The 22,442-nt window shown below is 37.1% G+C and overlaps 6 protein-coding genes across 6 annotated transcripts; 4 read left to right on the top strand and 2 right to left on the bottom strand.

Moving 5' to 3' along the window:
• Positions 1-4,514: 4,514 nt before the first annotated feature.
• Positions 4,515-6,102, bottom strand: LOC123529091 (uncharacterized). The gene has a single exon (XM_045309295.2). The coding sequence runs from the start codon at positions 5,919-5,921 to the stop codon at positions 4,515-4,517; it is 1,407 nt and encodes a 468-aa protein (XP_045165230.2). The 5' UTR covers positions 5,922-6,102.
• A 6,466-nt stretch (positions 6,103-12,568) lies between these two features.
• Positions 12,569-13,738, top strand: LOC123529093 (uncharacterized). The gene has a single exon (XM_045309297.2). The coding sequence runs from the start codon at positions 12,569-12,571 to the stop codon at positions 13,736-13,738; it is 1,170 nt and encodes a 389-aa protein (XP_045165232.2).
• A 348-nt stretch (positions 13,739-14,086) lies between these two features.
• LOC123529096 (uncharacterized) lies at positions 14,087-14,713 on the top strand. The gene has a single exon (XM_045309303.1). It carries the CDS (start codon positions 14,087-14,089, stop codon positions 14,711-14,713), a length of 627 nt encoding a protein of 208 aa, XP_045165238.1.
• A 192-nt stretch (positions 14,714-14,905) lies between these two features.
• Positions 14,906-16,729, top strand: LOC123529097 (uncharacterized). The gene is made up of 2 exons (XM_053521011.1): positions 14,906-14,975; positions 15,378-16,729. Exons 1-2 carry the CDS (start codon positions 14,906-14,908, stop codon positions 16,727-16,729), a joined length of 1,422 nt encoding a protein of 473 aa, XP_053376986.1.
• Positions 16,730-17,590: 861 nt separating this feature from the next.
• Positions 17,591-17,965, top strand: LOC123529098 (uncharacterized). Its single transcript, XM_045309305.2, has one exon. The coding sequence runs from the start codon at positions 17,591-17,593 to the stop codon at positions 17,963-17,965; it is 375 nt and encodes a 124-aa protein (XP_045165240.2).
• Positions 17,966-18,453: 488 nt separating this feature from the next.
• Positions 18,454-21,553, bottom strand: LOC128548073 (uncharacterized). Its single transcript, XM_053522466.1, has 4 exons — positions 21,235-21,553; positions 20,692-20,939; positions 20,137-20,314; positions 18,454-19,745 (listed from the first exon to the last, which is right to left on the bottom strand). Exons 1-4 carry the CDS (start codon positions 21,518-21,520, stop codon positions 19,507-19,509), a joined length of 951 nt encoding a protein of 316 aa, XP_053378441.1. The 5' UTR covers positions 21,521-21,553; the 3' UTR covers positions 18,454-19,506.
• Positions 21,554-22,442: the final 889 nt, after the last annotated feature.

Raw genomic sequence — 22,442 nt, 5'->3', positions numbered from 1 at the left:
GACTTTGTCAACCCGTGCCTTCAGGGAACTGCCTGAGAAGTATGCAAACCAGCAAGTGGTTACAAGGTTTTGTGCTGGATTACACGATAAAGCGGCAGCGCAGGATGCTTGCGTGAAGCGGCATCGCACCATAGAGGATGCCATGGAACATGTTAAGTGGTATCAACATGTTCACCAGGCGGTGTATGGAAAGTCACGTGTGTCTCGTCGTACGAGAGACATGGATGAGGAAGCTGCCCATGTATTTGAAACAAGCACAAGTGAGTCAAGCTTGACAAAAGAGTATGTGCAGAAGATGGTGGATGACCTGGGGAGCCAGATACTTAAAAAGTTAACGGTGGAGCGACCAGCGGACAAGGGTAGAGGTCGTGGTAGAGGGTCTTCTGGTCAAGCCAAATGTTATCAGTGTGGGCGGCCGGGGCACATAAAACCAAATTGCCCGGATTTCAAGTGTTTCAAGTGTGGCAAGAATGGGCATCAGATGTGGGACTGTAAAGAGAAGCAAGATAAACCGACCAGTAATCAGGATTTAAACGGGAAGGGGTCGGGTGGAACGGCCCCATCCAGACCCACAAAGTAAAGGGCCGTAAGAGAGGTAATGGGAGAGTGGAGGGTCGTCATACGTCCCCTCTTGGACATTTTCCATCTGAACCCACAAATTAAGAGTCAAGTACAGATAATTCAAGTGAACTTAACACCCCTGTGAGCTTTCGTAAAGCTCAGTTAGAAAATAGTTGCTCGCACCAGGGTACACAGACTGATGATAGTCAATCAGATAGCTCTCCAGAGATGGGCGGAGATGGTGCTTCTGCTTCTGCAATGGATAAGGAACCAGTTGAAGCATCGGTACAAGTAAGTGAAGGTAAAAGTGATGAATCTGTAACCGCAACTGTATACCAATTGTCGTCTGTATCTAAATATAAACTCAAGGTGAAAGTGGGTGAAACAAAGGTTGAAGCTATCGTCGACACAGCAGCAGAAGTTACCATTATCTCTGAAGAGGTGTATAAGAAATTGAAAGTGAAGCCCGTCAGAAATACGTCAGAAATTCAAAATGTTAGCGTATTTTTTTCAAAAAGAATTTCTGTGTCTTTGCCGATTGCATTATCATATTAATGCGTAAAAAGTAGGTCACCGGATGTATTTACGAAGCTGTAGTGAGCGGATGTTTTGGAACAGTTCCGGATCACGGGTTCCGGCATAAAACACTGGCCCAAGAGGATTGTGGGATCGCCACCTTCGTTCGTATGGCAGCCATATTTGTTGTCATTCCGAAGCGACAGAAAAAGCCGTTGTATTATATAGCTAAAAGCAGTCATCCATCCCTTTGGTGAGTCCTTCAAATTTCCTAGGTAGTTTTAGCATAATTTGGTGGGTTCAACAATGGCAGCAGCGCCTTATTCGAACCAATAAGACCGCTGATAATAAATCGCTACCCGACCGTGGGAAAAAGGTCTATCTTTTAATTCACCAAGATAGGACTACGTTTGCCACCCTAATTCATTTTGGGGGAGAGGAAAAAGGGAATCTACGTTGATTTTTGGGTTGCTACTTGTTTAGGCAGTGAAAAAAACGCGTTTAACTCATAACGCATCACTGCGCATGTCTGTCGGCCATTTTTGAAAGAAACCATTTCCGTGAAGCCGATGTTGGGGTAAAATTCTCAACTGGTTTTGCTAAAATATTTTGACCGATATTTTAGAGTTTCTTAAGGAGAGAGTGTGACCAAATTATAGTTGTACTAGACTGGAATCGAGTGTACCTGTAAGTAAAGAATCAAAACCTAGTTCTTTCCTTAGTGCACTGCCATTTTGACACAAAACCTGTCATGGCAACTCGTGGATCTGATTCTACAAAGGTGCCAGCTTTCCAGATAAACTATGCTGGTGAAGCTGAACTTCATCAGATACCTGGTGTTGGTAAGAGGTTGGCCAAGGCCATTTTAGCTGTTAGGCGGAGTAGTGGTAATGTTAGTCCCGAAACTCTTGCTGTTCTGTCCCGACGGGAGTTTTCTGATAATGAATTCCATCAAATCGACTTTACCCCCAACGTGAAGCTGGAGAGTTCAAGCTCGGAGAGTTCCGGTGATGAAGCTACGGAAGTTAGGCCAAAACCGCCCACTTCTGCATGGAAAGAGGCAGTATCGGCTGCAGAGAGAAAAACAAGCATGCTGGAACAAGCAAAGGTAAGGCAAAAGTTATCTTTTCAGGAACCTGTGGTGATGCCGCTAAAACCAGTGGCAGATATCAAAAGCGAGCCAGACTACACTAGTACTCCTGCTGTGGGGGAGACCCAAAACCTGGTCTCCACCCAGTGCAGCCAGCAGTTACAGGTAGTATTTTGCAGAGTGTTCCAGTTTCAGGTATGCAGTCGTTAAATCTTACTGACATTACTCAGATGCCAACACTAGTTCCAAGGCCGACTTGTGGTGCTCATACCAGGCTTAAGGAGTTTGTAGCTTCCCTACCCAGAAACTTGACATTTGATGGGAAGGGAAACTGGAACGCATTTAAGTTGCAGCTACAGCGGTATGTTAGGACTTTCGAGTGGTCAAAACAAGAAGCACTTGATTGTCTGGTGTGGAGTCTGAGAGGTAAGGCCATAGACTATTATGAAATTGTGTCTGATGAGGACCAGACACTTTCATATGAGTTGTTGTTGAAGAAATTTGATGCCAAATTTGGAGAACAAAAAAATTCCAGCTATTGCTCAAACTAGATTTCAACAAGCCACACAGCAGGTAGGTGAAAGTTTGGATGACTGGGCAGATAGGGTGCTTACTTTAGCAGCCCGGGCCTTCAAGAAGTTACCGTCTGAGTATTGCACTGAGCAATCAGTTAATTGCTTTCTGCAGGGAATGCTGGATCGTGAGGCAGGTCATCATGTGTGCATGCAAAACCCATGCACAATGCAAAACGCAATCCAGTTGGTACGTAAATTTCAGCAGGTCCACCTGGCGATGTATGGCATATGCAAGCCTGAACGACGCAGGAGGGTGGATGATATGGATGAGCACTCCTGTGCTGTACATCAAGTGACTGAATCTGACCCACCTGCGGCAGATTTTCAGGAGGCTCTTGAGCAAATGGAGTCTCGACTAGAAAGGAAGCTTGGTCAACCACAGGCGGTTAATCAAGTGTCGGCTGAAGCACCCAGCTGGGAAGGGGATGATTTCTGGGAGGCTCTTAGAGAATTAGAGAGTCGGCTTGAGCAAAGGCTTGACCAGAAATTATGCGGTAACTGGTAAAAAAGCCTTCCAGTGGACTGATGAGCAGTCATCAGTGTTTAAAGCACTAAAGGATGTCTTAAAACATAACCTCAAGGGTTATCATTGCCTAATGACAATTATGTATCAAATACAGATGTATCTGATTGGGCGATTGTTTGGAACTCTTTTAGGTGCTTCAGGGGTTTGAAAAGGTAATAGTCTATGGTTCAAGTATTACCTATAGGCAAACCTTTCAAAGTCCGTACCGACAATTCGAGCTTGAGATGGTTGATGATGTTTAATGGCCGCACGGGGCAGTTGGGGAGATGATTGGAGGAACTGTCTCAATATGGTGCTGGAGCACCGGTCAGGTCGTCACCACACTTATGCAGATGCACTGTCCAGAGAGCCGGTGTGGTGGGCAGTGTAGGGCACTGGTGGTTGGGGTGCGACTGGTGAACTTGTCCTGTGACGGTAGTTGGTATTGCAAGAAGACCAGTGAGACCTGGGTCTTGTTCCACACCGATATTGACGATGAGGTGTTGTTGGGGGCCAAGCCAGTGGGTGAAGGCATGGAGTGGTTTGGCCAACCTAGTGTCTTTCAGGGTTTGGGGTCCCACGCACAAAGGCGCTTCGTCCATGGGAGTGAAACTGAATCTTCAGCGGGCTGTCTCAGTGAGAAGTCGGTGCGGGCGGTAAAAGGTTACTTCACATTAGAATGTGAGGAACAGAAAATCCTTGGGAGTCAGGTGTGTTTAGGGTGTGATATATGTGAACAACCTAATCTGGACTAGAGTGTGCAGTGGACATAACTGATGTTAGGAGCTGGAAAGCAGTTGTTGACCTTATCCCATGGAATGCTGAAAGTGATTTTCAGCAGATGCAGCCAGTGTGAATATGGTCACAAGGTGAGGGCCAGAGAAAAGAGTCCAGTTCCAGTTGAGTCATCAAAAGGTGGATCTCCTGACTCCAGGGATCAGCACGGCCAGACGTGCCATGTAGCTCCAAAACTAGAGTTGCCTGGCCGTCAGGTAAACCAAAAGAAGCCTGTCCCAAAACAGAGTAAACAGGCGGACCAGGCAGCTGCAAAACTTCAGCTACATGGTCATCCGGTAAATCAAGATAAACCTGTCCAGAACCTGAACAGGGCTCCGTTCCACCAAAACAGACAATACCTTAAGTAGATGGTAACTGTGGGACCTCGGGGAATCAACCTAGTAGCTTGGGGTTCTCCATTCCTGAACTGATTAAAAACATAGTTGTTATTTATTCTTCAATATATTTTCTTCAATTGTCTACGAGCTATTCAAAATTTCAATAGGCCAAAAGTGTCTGCTATATTGTTTTCATTTTCTAGCTTGGCACTTCCTGTTACTTTGTCTGACTGCATATATATAGTGTTAACATGACAATCCTCGTAACTTGTTGGCGATACCAGTTTTACTGGCGTGGACATATTGTCTATATTTACACATTTTAAAGACGATTCATCACCGTCGGACACCAAAAGATGACTATCAAAACACTGGTCACTTGTTTGCTCTTGGAGCATTGGTTGTGAACTAACACAAGGGCCATTGGTAGCCAGAGATTCATAATCTCCGGATGCAGTTCCTGTTTTGATGAGATTTTCATAGGAATGTGAGGACCTGTGAGAGGATTTATCCTCCGACTCAGCTAATACACAATCCTTTGAATCATTAATTGTTTTACTTGGGTAAGAAGGCAGTCCAGTACTGTTAACCATCTCAATATCTTGTGCATGTTCATTAATTTCATCTGATTCAGGCTTCACATTTTCAAGTTCTTTACTACATTCTCCATCTGCATTTTCTATTATATTTTCTCCAGTATTGAAATTGTCATTATCTTTCCCTACTTGATCAGTAATTCCAGATGTTTGTAGTTTATCTACGAATACACTATAATCGTTTGGCACACATTTACGAGAAGTCTGTTGTAATTCTTCCTCATATGGGGCACTTGGTGTTACCGGCCTCCTATGAACACCATTAGGTGGTAAATTTTTAGCACCATTCTTCTCAGCTCCCTCCTCTTCTGGTAAATTTTGGTAACGGGCTGGTTTCATATCGTCATTAAATTCCAGCTTTTTCTTGGCAGTTGTACGATCATGGATCTCTTCGTACATAGGTTCGGCAAGTTTTAACTCATCACCAACATACTCATTGCCAGCTGTATTACTGGCATCTAGATGTTCCCTCTCGGAAGCATTTGCAGAAGTATATGCAGGACCAGAGGAACATATTCTACATCTGTTACTGCCACGCCTGACAACACTGATTACAATGATCACTATGAGTATAAGTAAAACAACAGTAGTGAAACCAAAGGCTATGGCCAGATACACCTCCTTAGCAAGGTTGAAATGTCCAGTCTCTGTTTGTGTTGCCACTTCTTCTTCACAGTCCTCCTGATCCGCTTTCTGTACAACACTGGGCAACTCCACATAGTCCAGTATGTACTTGGTTCTACAGTCCTTGTTAGAGATCCAGGACCATGCCTCGTCCCACCCAGAACATCTTGCTGGTATCCTGCGTATCATCTGTACTCGCTGTGTTGGTGCACCCTCTGAACTGATCTTATTTTTACATTTATTTGCAGTAGTCTGTGGAACAGAAGCTAAAATTCCCCAGAGTGACTGCTGAAGACTGCAAGAAAGTAAGAGCATCACACTGCCAAGTTTTAACTCCATTTTCTCTTTAGCTTTGTTCAAGCAATATGTCACACTGTCAAAGCGATTCGTCAAATTTACGTTTCCTGTGTCAGTCACTGATTGAATTTCCGCTTGAAGTTTTAGTCAATACTGTCACATGTATGTGAAGTCAACATCCCGACAGTGGCGTGTTTCTCGTTTTCTGCCTTCAGCTGTTGTCTGTCAGGCCCTCGTCTGCACAATATTTGTTTACAAAACGCACGCACTGTTCTTTGACGTTATTTAAAGATAACAGTTAGCCTAGAAGGCGTTGTAAGTATTTATGTAGCGAGTTTGATGGTGACGATAAGCTATTATTGAACTGGGATAAAAAAGCCGTTAGAAATACAGGCAGGAAAATCGTTTAATTTCATGTAGTTCATGTAGAGTAGAAGCCCGGAACATCATTAGATGTTAAGCGTTGTCGCTTCTTAGGCCCATTTGTATTTGTTTTCCCGAATTGGTACTAAATTATCTTAATTTTGATTATCATGAATTATCTTTATATTTATTCTATTCCTTTTAATTGTCATAATATTGGTATATACATTTTGACATATATTATATTACTACTATTTACAGTTAAAAATCCTTATAATGGTGTGTTCTTAAAAAGATAAAAAATCACAGTTTTTTAGCACAGTCTACACAATATATACTTGTGTATGTACTATCAATTGTGTGTTTGAGAACAGTATCCATCGCTTGAATTAGACTGGCGTTACATTTATATAGTACAACAAGTTATTTTGGTGTTTGTTTGTTTTTTTTTTTTGTTTTTTTTTTTTTGTTTTTTTAAAGTAACATAATTTATCTTCACAGTCATATAGTCTAGATTTTACAAGTTAAGACCATAGCACCTATGTTTATGTTCAGACTGGCCTGCCATTTAAAAATATCAATCAATAAAATTTCTAAAAATGAACATTGTTCCCTAGCACAGTCTTATCACCCTTATGTCAATATAAAGAACTTTTACTGAGAGGGGCTGTAGCACTTGGCTATGAATTTTGACCGCCCTGACCAGTGCTTATTTAGCCTTGATTTGAAACTGTTGAGAGTTGGAACTCCAATTGTACTGGAGGGGAGTGCATTTCATGTGTCAATTACTCTGTGACTGAAAGTATTTTTTCTTGTGTTAGAATTGGCTCTAGACTTGAATAATTTCTGTGTGTTCCCCCTTGTATTAGTATTAGTTCTAACAGTTAGCAAGTTTGTGGAAGTTTTATCTAGTTCATTTCTTAGTTTGTACACTTCAATGACATCTGCTCTAGTTCTCCTATACTCTAGAATTGGCATTCCTAGTTGGATTAACCTTTCGCTGTACTCTAATCCTTGTAATTCATGAAGCATCCTTGTGGCTCTCCTCTGCACATTTTCTATGGCGACTGCATCTTTCTTGTATTTTGGTGTCCATATGACAGATGCATACCCCAAATGTGGACGTACTAGTGACTTGTATAACTGTAAAAACATTTCTTTGTTCAGGCCACCCTTAAACAAGAGCACCGCCTTGCGGGTGCTGACGCTCATCTGATATTTTTTGTATAATAGAAATATTGTCCTACTCATGATTTTCTAAGTCTAAAAAGGGCCATCATTCTTGCAAAAAGCAGGATAGAGTTATGTTTCTTGATGTACAGTGTCCTCTTATGATGGTGAAAAACTGTTGCAAGTTTTAAAGCAATAGCTTTGATAGTTTATGAGAAAAGTTGACTTAAACATAATACTCAACCAAGAAAATGATTTTCTTAGTCCAAAAGGGGCAATAATTATTGCAAAAAGCAGGATGGAGTTATGTTGCTTGCTGTACAGGGTCAGCTTATGATGGTGAACAAGTGTTGCATGTTTCAAAGCAATAGCTTTGATAGTTTAAGAGAAAAAGTTGACCTAAACATAAAACTTAACCAAGAAATCTGATATTTTCTAAGTATAAAAGGGGCCATAAATCTTGCAAAAAGCAAGATGGAGTTATGTTTCTTGCTGTACAGGGTCAGCTTATGATGGTGAACAAGTGTTGCACGTTTTAAAGCAATAGCTTTGATAGTTTAGGATAAAAGCTGACCTAAACATAAAACTTAACCAAGAAAACTGATTTTCTAAGTCCAAAAGGGGCAATAATTCTTGCAAAAAGCAAGATAGAGTTATGTTTCTTGATGTACAGGGTCAGCTTATAATGGTGAACAAGTATTCCAAGTTTCAAAGCAATAGCTTTGATAGTTTAGGAGAAAAGTTGACCTAAACATAAAACTTAACCAAGAAATCTGATATTTTCTAAGTACAAAAGGGTCCATAAATCTTGCAAAAAGCAAGATGGAGTTATGTTTATTGCTATACAGGGTCAGCTTATGATAGTGACCAAGTATTCCAAGTTTCAAAGCAATAGCTAAACATAAAACTTAACCAGGCAACGCCGACGCAGACGCCGACGCCGACAACCGCTCAAGTGTTGACAATAACTCATCATTTATTTTTTTCAAAAAATCAGATGAGCTAAAAATTGTTTGTTTGCCACTTCCAACTCATACCATCTGTCGTGAAATACACGATATTTTTGTATTTTGTTTAAATGTTACTTTGACGTAATGAAGTTATTTTGAGAAAGTTTATGTATAAGAATACATTCATTTGTAAGCATTTACATGTCAGTATATTGAAGGATAATGAACAAATGTTAATATGTATGTCACAAATTGACATACGGGCCTGATTTTATCTGTAGTGTAAATGCAGGTATTGCATCATCTTTTTGTAAGTTTTTGAGTTATTGAGGTATATGTCAGATTTCACGCATAAAATACCTCTTATGTTTTTCTGTATTCCATAACTTAAATTTCCATGTAAATTTCATTAAATTCTGTTCAGTAATAAGAAAGTTGATATTTTATAAACTTCAGTAATTCGTGTTTTTATCCCCAAAACCACTATAATGGGCCTCAAATTGTCAATTTAAATTTGCGCCAAAGTAGTTAGATTCCCCGGCTATATCGTGAATCCCGTGAAAATAGAAATAGTAAGAGTTCACGCATAGGCCGTGAATCCCATGAAATTTAGTATTTGGCGGGACATTATCCTTTAAATAGACTGGACTAGATATGCCTTGCGCACAACACCTTCCGACATTATAGACGAATCTATGTCTGAATTATTTTCTTGCTAGAAATTTATGCTCGATCGAGGTAAGAAATTTATTTGTTAGATTTTTGGATGATTTTTGCATTACGATTTTTATTTGGTAAATTTTTGTTCATTCTACAGAATTCTGTAACATTTACTTTCCGGCATGTGATTTTAGCTAGTTTCGGTATGTTAGGATAATTTATTAAATTTTTCAGACTTTTGTATATTATTTAGAAAGAGGAGTCTAAACGTTTCGTTTATATAAGAGGTTAGATTTTTACTGAAATTTGTAACATGATAATTGTAAAGCACAGTTTCAAAAACTTATGTCAAACATTTTTGTTAATTATGGAACGCCATTACTGCATTGTATGGTTATGTATAAATCTATATGGCAAGACTAGTGCAATGTATGTAATATATTATTGTAATATGAAATTGTGTGCCAGTCTATTGCATATACACACAGTCCGTTTGTTGTATGACATAAGACATTATATTGATACAAATAATTGTATAACGTTTGATTTAAATTGAATTTTGTTAATTTGTAGTTGTAAATAATGGCTGCAGTTTATCATTTCCATTACTATAATGTTTCATCATAAACTTTTCATATCTTTTTCATACTTCAATGTCAGACTTTTAAGTGATTAATTTTGGTAATAATGGAAGTAATTAGTGACGTATTTTAATCACGTGACGTATGAACTTAGTAGCACATATATTTTGTATAAGTAGCACGTATTATTTATGGGAGCCTACGGAGGTATGGTGTACCCAAAGGAGCAGTTTTATGCTCTGACTTATTTGTTTTGCTATGGTGCTTACCATATGTTATATATTTTAGCTTCTTCCGCCAGACGATTTTCCTGGTGATGTCATAATCCGGAAGTACAATGCCCGAGGTTTACTTGTCTTCACTCGCCTGGATGTGATATTCCCAGCGCAGAGCTTTCGTCCCATGGTTGTGCCGTAAACCGCAAAGACGATGATTTTTGTTATCCTCTGAAGTCAGCTCAGGGATGCAATCACCTACCACCATAGGGAGCCAATACGGAATCAACGTATTCACGGTTTAAAGGGACTGGATTTTGAGCTACATTTTGTTTGTGCTACTTAAAGTTCACAATTAAATTAAAGAACTGTGTCACGTCAGATTAGAATGGAACTATAAGAACTTTTGTATCTAGAGATACTGAACTTTCTTTTTTTTTTTTCTTTTCATATCTATTCATTGTTAATAATCATCTTTTGTAAATAAATTTGTAAATATTGTAAAGGGTGTTGATTTGTTCTGATGGTTACTGTCGCCGGTACGGCCATTCCTGTCACAATGTAAGTATTCTGTATTGTTTGCTCCTCTCATTACATAATATTTGTTATATGTCTTTGCTCCTCATTATTATCAATTTAAAGGCGGGAAAAATTCACACTTTTCATGATTTTCATACTTTTCTTAAACAATTTTGTCTTTCGGCGGGAAAATGCCTTATAAATACACATGTTATTAGCCGCTTTTTTGAGATTCGTTTAGGAAATTACAAAAAGGAGAGTACAGTCTTTTACTTTGGACAAAGGTGCGTTAAAATTATATTATAAAGATTTTGTTTGTAAAATTACTTGCTAATTATTGAGAATTTAAAAATAAAAGAATCAGTACATAAAATTAATCTTTGCATTCAATGTTGGTAATGTGAATCTCCACCACATTGAAATGGTCCCGCGAACCGGATAAAAAGTGTTTCCAAAGGGAATTTTAAACGTGATTCAAAGAGAAAAATGCAAGTGATGTAAAATTCTGGAAGTGGAAAGACTGGTGACCTCTAGTTGTGAAAAGAAAACTGGGAGAACGGATACGACACTTGAAAATTGTTAAGTGAGAAATAACAAGGAAACGTGAGTACATTTTTGTTATGATATAGTTTATATCAATTCTATTTCATTAAGTGGAATACAGGTGTGAATAATTCATGATGGGAGATACTAATTTGTCATATGTAAAAGGTGTACGGACACGTTTTTATAATTTTCTGAATAAAGAGATTGAAAATGGAGAGTACCCAATGGTGTCTAGATCAGAATTGATGGTAAGCGAGGAACATACTGAATTAGAACACAAATTACAGGAATGCAAGTTAAAGATCAATGCTTACATGGAAAAGCTGGCTATTCAGTCTGAAAAAATTGCACTAGCCATCGGAGATAGTGATAGTGAATTCTTACAAACAGTGATAGACAATGATTCAGTCTTGCAGGATAAAGCAATGAGTGTTGTGTATAAAATTGAAAGCGTTCAAAAGGACATTACGAAACAAAATGAAGAACCGAAACCAGAGGTAAATAAAGAAGCTGATACTGTAGTACAAAAAATGTGTGAACTTCAAATGAAGATGCAACAAGATTTTTTTTGAAAAACAACAAAAGAGGAATGAGGAGCAAATGGAGATACAACAACAGTTTTTCGAAAAACAACACAATTTGAAGATTAAAAGTGCAAACACGGTGAAATTGCCAAAATTGGATATGGTCTCTTTTAATGGAAATCGACTTCAATGGACTGAATTCTGGGATTCTTTTGAAAGTGCCATACACAAAAATGATAGACTTTCACCTGTAGATAAGTTCAATTTAAAGGGAAAATTAGTGGGTGAAGCCGGAAGTGCTATTGCTGGTTTGACATTATCAAACGAGAATTATAGTGTAGCAATTCAGATTATTCGCGAAAGATTTGGCGACCAACAGGATATAATTGATTTACACTACAAAGGTATCATGAATGTCATACCACCGAAGAATACTACAGAATGATTGAGATTCTTTTTTGACAAGACTGAACGTCATTTAAGAAGTTTAGAAGTGATGCATGAAAATTTAGAACAACACGTGTTCGTGTTTATGATTAGGAGCAAGCTTCCCAGTGAAGTTCTTCTTCAACTTGAACTACAGAAAGGTGCTGACAATAAGTGATCTATTCAAAACTTGCGTGATTTGATCCGTCAGTACATAGTTTCAAGGGAAAAATCTGACAAACCAAAACCTCTAGGTGACTCAGTTCAATATGTAAATAAATCAAGACCTCCAATAAGTAAACCTTTGAGTAATTTCAGTGGTTATAAAGGTCAGTCCACGGCAAACTATTCAGGAGGAGCATTAGTTGTGAATGAAAAACACGGTTCTTCGTTTCAGTCTGCTAGGACATGTAGATATTGCAACCAGAATCACTGGAGTGATGAATGTGTTAAATACCAAACCATTGATGAGAGAAAAACAAAACTAAAGGGGTGTTGTTTTAGATGTTTAAGAGAAGGGCACACATCTTCTGACTGCAAAAGTAATAGAATATGTGTTTACTGTGACAAATCAAATGTACATCACCGAAGTCTTTGTCCAAAAAAGTTCAAAGGTCAGCGAAGAGAGAAACAGTCAGTGTATCAGGAGAAACGACACAAGCCAAAAATGAAGATGAAAAACCTACTGAGGTAGCTAACTTATCTGAAGAAAATGTAATGGTATCTTCAGGAGAGATGGTGTTGATGCAAACCGCTAAAGCAGAGGTCGGGAGTCCTGATCACAACAAATGTGCTGAAGTGAGAATTCTCTTAGATTGCGGATCACAAAGGACATATATTACGGAGAAGTTAGCAGAGAAACTAAACCTAAAGAAAGAAAAGGAGGAAGAAATAAAGTTGGTGACATTTGGAAGCAAAGATATAAAAACAGTTCGCACACAATCAACAACAATACGTCTGAAATTGAAAAGTGGGGAGTATATGAACATAAGTGCAAACATTGTTCCTGTCATAAGTGGGACTATTCAAAGGAGACAAATAAATGTGTTGAAAAAGGATGACGTAAAAAACATAATCAATAGTGTAGATCTAGCAGACACTATTCCAAAGGACTGTGAGTATTCTAGTGTTGAATTACTAATAGGCTATGATTTCTATCTTGCTATTATATTGTCTCAAAGAATTGAAATTCAACCTGGTTTGTACCTGCTTGGATCTAAATTAGGTTGGTTACTTACAGGAAGAACAGACGAAAATTGTGATGAAACAGGAAGCGAAAGAAATATGTTGATTTTAACATACGGAAACAGTGGAACTAAAACACAAGGTTTTCAGAGTATTGATAGTTCAATTCCTACGAAACCGGAATTCGAAGATCTTTGGAACACTGAGGCAATAGGTGTTGTGGATAACAAAGTTACATCTGAGGATAAAGAGATCATGAAAGAATTCAAGCAAACTTTACAATTTGAAAACGGAAGATATTACGTCACATGGCCTTGGAAGGAAGGGAAAGAAGTGTTGCCAGTGAATAAAGAACTGTCTTTTGGGCGATTAAAATCGTGTGTTAAAAGGTTAAGAAATAAACCAGAACTGTTGGAAAAGTATGATTCTGTTATTCAGGAGCAACTAAGGAAAGGAATTATAGAGGAAGTGAATGATACTAAAGGAGATAGGACACACTATATACCACATCATGCAGTGATAAATCCTCAAAAGTCAACAAAAGTACGCATAGGATATGATGCTTCTTCTAAATGTAAACCAGAATACAACAGTTTAAATGAATGCTTGTATCGAGGACCAGTACTTCTCCATGATTTATGTGGACTTTTGATGAGATTTTGCCTACATAATATAGCTATCATAGCGGACATCGAAAAGGCATTCCTTCAAATAGGCTAACAAGAAAGTGAACGGGATGTCACTAGATTCCTTTGGTTAAAATCATGCAAAAATCCGTCAACTGATAGAGAAAATATACAAGAATTTAGATTCTGTCGCATACCATTCGGCGTGATATCGAGTCCATTTTTACTTGGTGCGACGGTTGAAAGTCATTTAGAAAATTATGAAACAGAGATAGCTTATCAGATTAAAAATGACATCTATGTTGACAACGTTGTGACCGGGGCAAAATTAGAAACAGGTGCTATTGAACTATATTTGAAAGCTAAGGACATATTCAATGATGCTTCCATGAATTTAAGGGAATGGCTATCAAACAGTGACATAGTGAATAATTCAATAGCAATGCAAGATCGAGCTGAAATGAAAGATACAAGTGTTCTTGGTCATACTTGGAATTATGAAATTGATACACTATCAATTAAACGTCCTAACATCCAAAGTGAGAACAGTAACTTGACAAAGAGATTTATTCTCAAGGTGATAGCGTCAGTATTTGATCCGTTGGGAATGTATACTCCTACATTGCTGAAAGGAAAATTACTGTTACAAGATCTTTGGAAGAAAAGTCTTTCATGGGATGATGTGATAGAAGATGAAAAAATAAAAGAATCTTGGTCAGAAATAATTTCAGACGTAAGCAAGATTTCCAAGTTTTCATTCCAAAGATGCCTATCAATGAAACATGAGGAGCATATTACATACACTTTATTGTGCTTTTGCGATGCATCTCTGAAGTCATACGCAACAACTATATACCTTCATCAGAAAAGTAGTAATATGGTTAAAGTTGATCTTGTGTTTGCCAAATTACGGTTAGCACCTGTTAAAACAACGTCAGTTCCACGGCTAGAATTAATGGGTGTCTTAATTGGTGTGAGGTGTTTGCGATTTGTACAGGAGCAATTGAAACTTGAGATAAATGGCTCATATATTCGGACAGACTCACAATGTGTGATAGGATGGTTGTAAACAAATAGAACTCTACCTATGTTCGTGAATAATAGAATCAAGGAGATCAAGACATATGATGCAACAAGGATAAGTTATATACATTCTAAGGAAAATCCAGCGGACGTTGCAACGAGAGGAGCAACAATAAACGACTTATACAACAACAAACTTTGGTGGAATGGTCCAACGTGGCTAACAGAAAGCTTCGAAATGTCTAAAGAAGAGAAAACAGATGTTGAAGATATAGATACAGACATAGAAAATAGTGAAGAAAAGAAACGTATGTCAGAAAAAATAGAAACCGTTTTTCATGACGAAGAAAGATTGTTAGTTTCAAATATAGTACATAACGAACTCGCCCATGGCTGTATCTGCGCTCCGTTTGGAATAGCATGTAAAAAGTTCTCTTCTGTTGACAAATTGCTCCGAGTTACTGCTTTTGCCTTACGATTCATAAACAAAATCAGGAAACAACAGTGCGAAAGTGATTTATTGACATCTAAAGAACTGTAAACTTCAGAGAAAATGTGGATCATGTATTTACAGAAGAAACATTTCAGTGAAACTATCACTGGAATATATAATATGAAAAGGACAACACTGCAAAGACAGCTATGACTTTTCATCGATGAAGACGGAATTCTTAGGAGTAAAGGAAGATTAGAAAATTCTGGATTGACAGAAGGTGCAAGACAACCAATTTTACTCCCAAAAAGTGACTGGTTTACAGTCCTGCTTGTTGAAAAGATTCATAAACAAAATTTTCACATAGGTGTTTCTCAGACACTTTCTCAAATACGATTCAGATTTTGGATTCCACAAGGACGTTCCGTGGTGAAATCTGTGTTACGGAAATGTAGAACTTGTCGATATTTTGAAGGTGGACCTTACAAAATGCCACCATTCTCACCGTTGCCGTCTTCAAGAGTACAAAAATCAACTCCCTTTTCAAGAATTGGACTAGATTATTTCGGACCACTCCTAATTAAGACAACGGATGGACCACGAAAAACATGGGTATGTCTTTTCACGTGTTTGGTTACTCGAGCTATCCATATGGAGCTTTTACAAGACATGTCTGCAGAAGAATTCCTATTTGGATTCAAACGCTTTGTATCACAAAGAGGTACACCAACAAAAATCCTTAGTGATAATGCATCTCAATTTAAATCAGCAAGTGAAACTATAAACATCATTTGGAGAAATGTTTGTGCAAGTGATGAAGTGCAATCTTATGTTGCAAATTGTAGAATAAAATGGAAATTCATCGTTGAATTAGCTCCATGGATGGGAGTAGCATATGAAAGATTGGTTGGAATTGTAAAAAGATCTCTTCGTAAATCTTTAGGTCATAAAATCCTTACTTTGATCCAAATGCAAACATTATTGAAAGAAGTTGAGGCAACAGTGAATTCAAGACCGTTGGTGTATGTCAACGATGACATTAACTCAAATATTACACTGACACCAAATCAATTTCTGGGTTTGAACCCGAAAACTGGCATTCCAACAACAACTACAGAAGACATGGATTCTGACTATTCACCGTATGAAATTACAAGTGTAAAACTTTTGTCAATTTGGAGAAAAGGTCAACATGTTTTAAACGAATTCTGGAAGATATGGAGAGAAGAGTACTTAACAAACCTTCGTGAGCGAATGCAGTCAGAACTGAAATCCAAGAAAACACAATCACCTTACTGCGCTCAGGTTGGAGATGTGGTTCTAATTAAAGAAAACTTGCCACGTGGAGTTTGGAGAATGGGACGAATTTGTGAGTTACTTCAAAGTCGGGATGGGCAGATTAGATCTGCAAAAGTAAATACAGCGACTGGGAAAGTTCTTGGCAGACCTCTTAATTTGCTATACCCAGTTGAGTGTGTCAGCCAGAGATATTCCGAGATGAAGAAACTGGCAGATGATCAAAAAGGAGCCGCGCCTGTGTGCTCCTTTGTGGAACCAAGTAATCCTTTTGCTCGCAAGGCTTCAGATGATGCCAAAAGAAAGATCAAGGAATTGTTTAATAATGATTAAATGAATTCCGTTCAGATGAACTGATTCAGTAAAGTAAAGTGTTTTGTGATATTCAAAGACAGTGTCCTATGCTTATATATTTGGACTGTTTGGAAACTAAGGGATCCAGATATATTGTATATATGAAATTATGTTTTAAGTGTGCTATATATTCTATGATTGTGATATTTTAGGAATTTTATGTAGAGATCTAGATTTCAGTTAGATGTGAAGGTCTTTATCAAATAGAGCGAAGTGTTTGTTGTGTAAAATGTAAAGACAGTATTTCATGAACACATTCATGTATGGATTATACCGAGACTAAAGGATCCAAATATGTTGTGATGATTAATTAATTGGTTTTATATGTCTTGTACATGCGCAGTTATAGTGTAATTCTTTGTGAGCTGACATACAGTATGTCTTCTTTGAGAATACTATTATTGGCAATAAATCGTTTTTCTGTGTGAAATTTGATCTATGATTACATTCTGTATGGTTTATGGAGTATCAATGATCAATACATGTAATGATTATCCATTTATGTTTTTTTTTTTTGTGATACATATTCTGTAATAGTGATATTCCTTGTGAGATTTATAAAAGAGTTTGAAGTTTTATTCACTTCAATTATTGGTATTTGTAATATAATATATATTTTTTTTATACTTTTAGATGTTTACTTGTGATATCTGCAATAGGCATTTTGCTTATAAGAGGAATTTGACCCGCCACACAAATGAAGTTCATCTTAAAAGTACCTTCATTAAGTGTCAGCGTTGTTCAAGTGAATTCAACAGACGAAGCTACTTGACACGACATTTGAAGTTTGTTCACAAATTAAACAGTCATGACGCTAGCTCAGAAGCAATTTTTGGTTTAATGGAAGTCAACACTAACCAGGCGGAGGCCAGATGTTATGAAGATATAAATTCAGATGAGAGCATGGAAGACAGAAGAGTGGTTCGAAATGTTAGTGAAAAGATGACTGAGGATGTTAGTAGTGATAGTCGTGATTCAAATAGTGATGGCAGTGATTCAGGAAGTGATGATAAAGATTCAAGCAGTGATGATAATGATTCAAGCAGTGATGATAATGATTCAAGCAGTGAAGATAATGATTCAAGCAGTGATGGTGGTGTTTCCAGAAGTGAGGAATGTGTTTCAGTAGGTGATGAAAATGAGATTGATGAAGAGAAAAAAGAGAAAAATGATGGTGTGTGTGTAAAGGATAAAGAAGAAAAGAGAGAAAGGTAAGCTACGAAGATGAGACAGAGAGTGGAAATGAGGAAATGGAATTCGAAATACATGCGAACGATATTGATGAATTATATAGTAGGCTCTACCAGAGAGATATGAGTGATGGAGAAGGAAAAGAGGAAGACAAAGTTGAAAATAATGGCAAGAAGCTGAATGAAGATGATTGGTGTGAATATGAAACTGATGATATAATGATTGCAGATGAAACAGAGCAAGATATTGATGACAACATAGTGATAAACAGAGACATAAAAAGTGACTTGAATGATAAAGAAGATAAAATAGCTGAGAATGATTGTGAAGAAAGTGCTGAAATGACTAATGAAAATAGTGATGAAGATATTGTAGTAAATGATGATGACATATCCAGAGAAGAATATATAGAGTCAGATCCTGATGACATTCAAATTTTAAATGTAGACACGACTGAAAACATTAAAAGAGTCGTAGTAATGCAGTCAATCACAGCTCAAACTGTTTATACATATAGAAATGATGAGGTCATACATATTGAAAGATTTCTTATCACCGATGAATGGTTTTATTCAGAAAACTAACGATTGTTTACATTGCATTGTGTATGCCTAGTGTGTTAATAATCTTTGAACACTTTATTTCTTTCCTTGGCGGGAGTGTCGTGAAATACACGATATTTTTGTATTTTGTTTAAATGTTACTTTGACGTAATGAAGTTATTTTGAGAAAGTTTATGTATAAGAATACATTCATTTGTAAGCATTTACATGTCAGTATATTGAAGGATAATGAACAAATGTTAATATGTAACTATTCTGTATTGTTTGCTCCTCTCATTACATAATATTTGTTATATGTCTTTGCTCCTCATTATTATCAATTTAAAGGCGGGAAAAATTCACACTTTTCATGATTTTCATACTTTTCTTGAACAATTTTGTCTTTCGGCGGGAAAATGCCTTATAAATACACATGTTATTAGCCGCTTTTTTGAGATTCGTTTAGGAAATTACAAAAAGGAGAGTACAGTCTTTTACTCTGGACAAAGGTGCGTTAAAATTATATTATAAAGATTTTGTTTGTAAAATTACTTGCTAATTATTGAGAATTTAAAAATAAAAGAATCAGTACATAAAATTAATCTTTGTATTCAATGTTGGTAATGTGAATCTCCACCACACCATCTGGGGGTGGGTAGGTAGGTAGGTAAATTATTTTTTTTTTTTTTTTGAAAAAAGGTGATTTTAACATACGCTCATATACATTGAACAATCTTGAAGATACAATTAGTGGAAGACTAAAACATTTAGTGGTTCTTGTTTTTTATTAATTAAGGGACATAGACACCAACTTTTCATGAAATAAAGTCTAAAACACTGTTTCTTACAAATCAAACATCCATAAAACATTCTGTTAAAAGTTCCCGCTTCAAAACTATTAATTAGCAAATCTAGTGCTCTTAAGTTACTAGTTGCACTGTCTATATATTAATGTCAATAAAAGGTACACTATCTTAAAACTGATTGCATTGGGAGTGTTGTGTTTATCAATGTCTTGTAATGTTATGTTTTAATAGGATTTCTTTTCAGTGTTTCCTTTCCAGCTGTATTGCAAGCCTGGCAGAGGGGTAAAACTACCCTGTATTTCAGCACTAATGCTGGATCCTTTTGAGCATTTTCTGCAGCACAAAAGCTGCAGACGTCTTTCCTCACATTCATGGTTGTAGCATAGTATGCCAATTCTATGGGTGAACTGCAGCTAAGCTGAAGACGTACAAATACTTTTCCATGTAATACATCACCTGAAAGTTAGAAATTTAACACAAATCAGCATCACAGTTTGATATATGATTTCCAAAGTCAAGGTATAAAATATATGCAGTTGTAGCACATTTATATCAGATTATTCAAAGTATTTCAGGATGAAAAAAGAGACTCAGTGCAAGAATATTTTAAATTATAACTTCATTTTTGATGCATACATACATGTATGAGCATTTATTTGTAGCTAGAGAAGTATTGTAGATGACTAATCTAAATGTATTTGTAAATTATTTTTTTTAAAAAATTAATATAGTATTATATTTATAAGTATCAATTATGTATATATATATATATATATGCAAAGAACATTAGTATTAAAGTGAATAATTCAATAAATGATAATTTTGCTTTATTTGACTGTGTTCATACCTTCAGGTGCAATAAGAGCACCACAAGTGTAATCATATTTTTCCAGTTGCCTGGTTAATGTCCGAGATTCCCTGAAATTTAGAGCCTTCTGAGCAGAGACACAACGGGGCTTAGTGCATTCAATACAAGTGACAGTCTTTCTAACATTCTGCCCTGTGAGGACACTGTTCTTCACTCCCTGATAAAAAAGGATACATGTGTCGAAAAAAAATTGACTGTAATTTAAATTACACATGAAAACATTGAATGATATTTAAAATCAAGGGGATCTGACTAACCTTCACTGTTCCAGTACTGTCCTAAGGTCATTGTAAAGATGCAAACATTTAGCCTTCATAAGCCTTGAGTCCGATAGCTTAGTTAATATTTAATAAACAGGAAATAATATTATATAAATTTAATATCACATTTGGCAAAAAAATAGATGACCATTTTCATTTTATTCATAATGTCAAAACCTAAAGAATAGAAACACCTTGGCATTTAATCTTAAATCTATTCATTAAGTAAATATTAAGCTTTTTATTAAAAACTTTATTTTCTTAAAGTAAATACCTGTAATTGTTCTGCCACAGCTGTAACATTTGTATTCTTAGCTGATGGCCTATCACTGTCCGTTGTGTCTTGTCCAAGAACCTTGTCAAACTGTTTGAAGTGTTTGTTATCATTTGACAATACTGGATCTGGCCGCCTTGGAACATCAGGCCCTCGTTTAAGTCTGCAGCACTCGGGTTTGTCACACTTTCGGATTTGGAAAACATAGTGTCTTTCAATGCAGTGTTCCTTAAGAAACCTCTGATACTCTGAAAAATAGAACCAAGAGAACTTGAGAGGTATAGGACAATTTTCTCATTTCTGCAAAATGATTGTACTTGGTGTCACTTCAGATATATTGTTCTAAAAGTTTCATTCTGACAATATCAGTTTAAATTGTACAGACACTGAATGCTATGTTTTAATTTATATGTCTTTAAAACACAATTGCCTTTGTCAGAAAAACTTTCTTTTAATGAAAGTTTTACAACACTTAGTATTAATATTAAACTTTAAGAATAGCCAAGATTTGACATGCTGATTAAATGCCAATAGTAGTAATACCTGCTTTTGAACTGAGGTCTTTTTGAAGGTAATGCGCACAGCTTATGTTTGGGTCTATGTCCGCCTGTACCTGTCTTTCTAATGCTTGAACCACTTCCTCAGGAGCTGCGTCATGTGTTTGAAAAGGAACATCCTTGAGAGTCATCCTTTCTGTGCGATGTCGAAGCAGTTGTATAATTGGCTCAACTGAGGTGATCCAAGCTTGTTTAAGCTCAGGAACCTTCTCTGCCTTTGTTCTTATTTCTGACATAGAGTGTGCACTCCTAAGTCCTGGCCAGAGCAGCATTCTGCATGGCTATGTTGAGTACTGACATGATTCTTTCCACTGGGTTTAACCAGGAATGTCCTGGTGCTGTTCTACCAGCTATTGGAAAATCCGAGTCTAGATTTTTAAACAAGATTAGAGCAAGTTTAACAGAGTGGTATGTGACTCTGTGGTCAGGTCCTCCATCTGAAAATATTAGAAGTATCGGCTTAACAGCATCATTTTCTCCCATCTTCCGGAGAAGACCTTGGAGTTCTGCCGTATGTCTCCACGGACTACTTGGCTGAAAGACTGAATCTTTATAAATTACATGTACTTCACCTTGGTAAAACGATTTATCCTTTTCAATGGGAATATTGATGTTTAAACAAACTGATGTTGTCAGAGAACCTTTACATCCAACATCATGATCAAGTGCTGCCAAACTGGAACCAGATGGTACTAAGCTCTTCTTACCCCTTACACCTGATGCAGCATACTGCCCTGGTTCACCAAAGTCCACTTTTGACTTGTCGTCAATGCTTAAAAAGGTGACATTATCTCGAAACTTTTTTGCAAATTGGCGCATGTATTTATATTGGGCGGCACAGAAATGATCGTCTTGGTGGGAGACCCTCAACTGTCGTGTTTGCACTTTAAGTTGTAAGGGTACTTTAGATTTGTAAAGTCTTGATGTTTTTAAGTAGGCGTTTTTAAGAGCAAAGGAAAATAGAACTGTTGACTCACTGGGAATTTTAGCATCAACTCACAGAAGTACCTATACAACCGTGCTACTTAATGCGACATCTGGTCGGTGTTGTTGAAATTGGGATCAAATGTTCGAGTCACGTGCCCATATTGTCTATATTTACACATTTTAAAGACGATTCATCACCGTCGGACACCAAACTCAAAACACTAGTCACATGTTTGCTCTTGGAGCATTGCTTGTGAACTAACACAA

This window comes from Mercenaria mercenaria, chromosome 13 (genome assembly GCF_021730395.1).
Source record: "Mercenaria mercenaria strain notata chromosome 13, MADL_Memer_1, whole genome shotgun sequence".
Lineage (NCBI taxonomy): Eukaryota > Metazoa > Mollusca > Bivalvia > Venerida > Veneridae > Mercenaria > Mercenaria mercenaria.
Note: the sequence above shows the minus strand (reverse complement) of the source record. Positions and strands in the feature narration are given on the sequence as shown.

Coding starts and splice junctions, on each gene's coding strand:
- LOC123529091 (XM_045309295.2), bottom strand. CDS start 5,921: ATGGAGTTAAAACTTGGCAGTGTGATGCTCTTACTTTCTTGCAGTCTT.
- LOC123529093 (XM_045309297.2), top strand. CDS start 12,569: ATGGTGTTGATGCAAACCGCTAAAGCAGAGGTCGGGAGTCCTGATCAC.
- LOC123529097 (XM_053521011.1), top strand. CDS start 14,906: ATGTCTAAAGAAGAGAAAACAGATGTTGAAGATATAGATACAGACATA. Junction 14,976..15,377: donor AAATAGTGAAGAAAAGAAAC/GTATGTCAGAAA, acceptor CTGGATTGACAG/AAGGTGCAAGACAACCAATT.
- LOC123529098 (XM_045309305.2), top strand. CDS start 17,591: ATGGAAGTCAACACTAACCAGGCGGAGGCCAGATGTTATGAAGATATA.
- LOC128548073 (XM_053522466.1), bottom strand. CDS start 21,520: ATGCTGCTCTGGCCAGGACTTAGGAGTGCACACTCTATGTCAGAAATA. Junction 20,940..21,234: donor AGACCTCAGTTCAAAAGCAG/GTATTACTACTA, acceptor TCTATTTTTCAG/AGTATCAGAGGTTTCTTAAG. Junction 19,746..20,136: donor TGCTCTTATTGCACCTGAAG/GTATGAACACAG, acceptor TCTAACTTTCAG/GTGATGTATTACATGGAAAA.
- LOC123529096 (XM_045309303.1), top strand. CDS start 14,087: ATGCAAGATCGAGCTGAAATGAAAGATACAAGTGTTCTTGGTCATACT.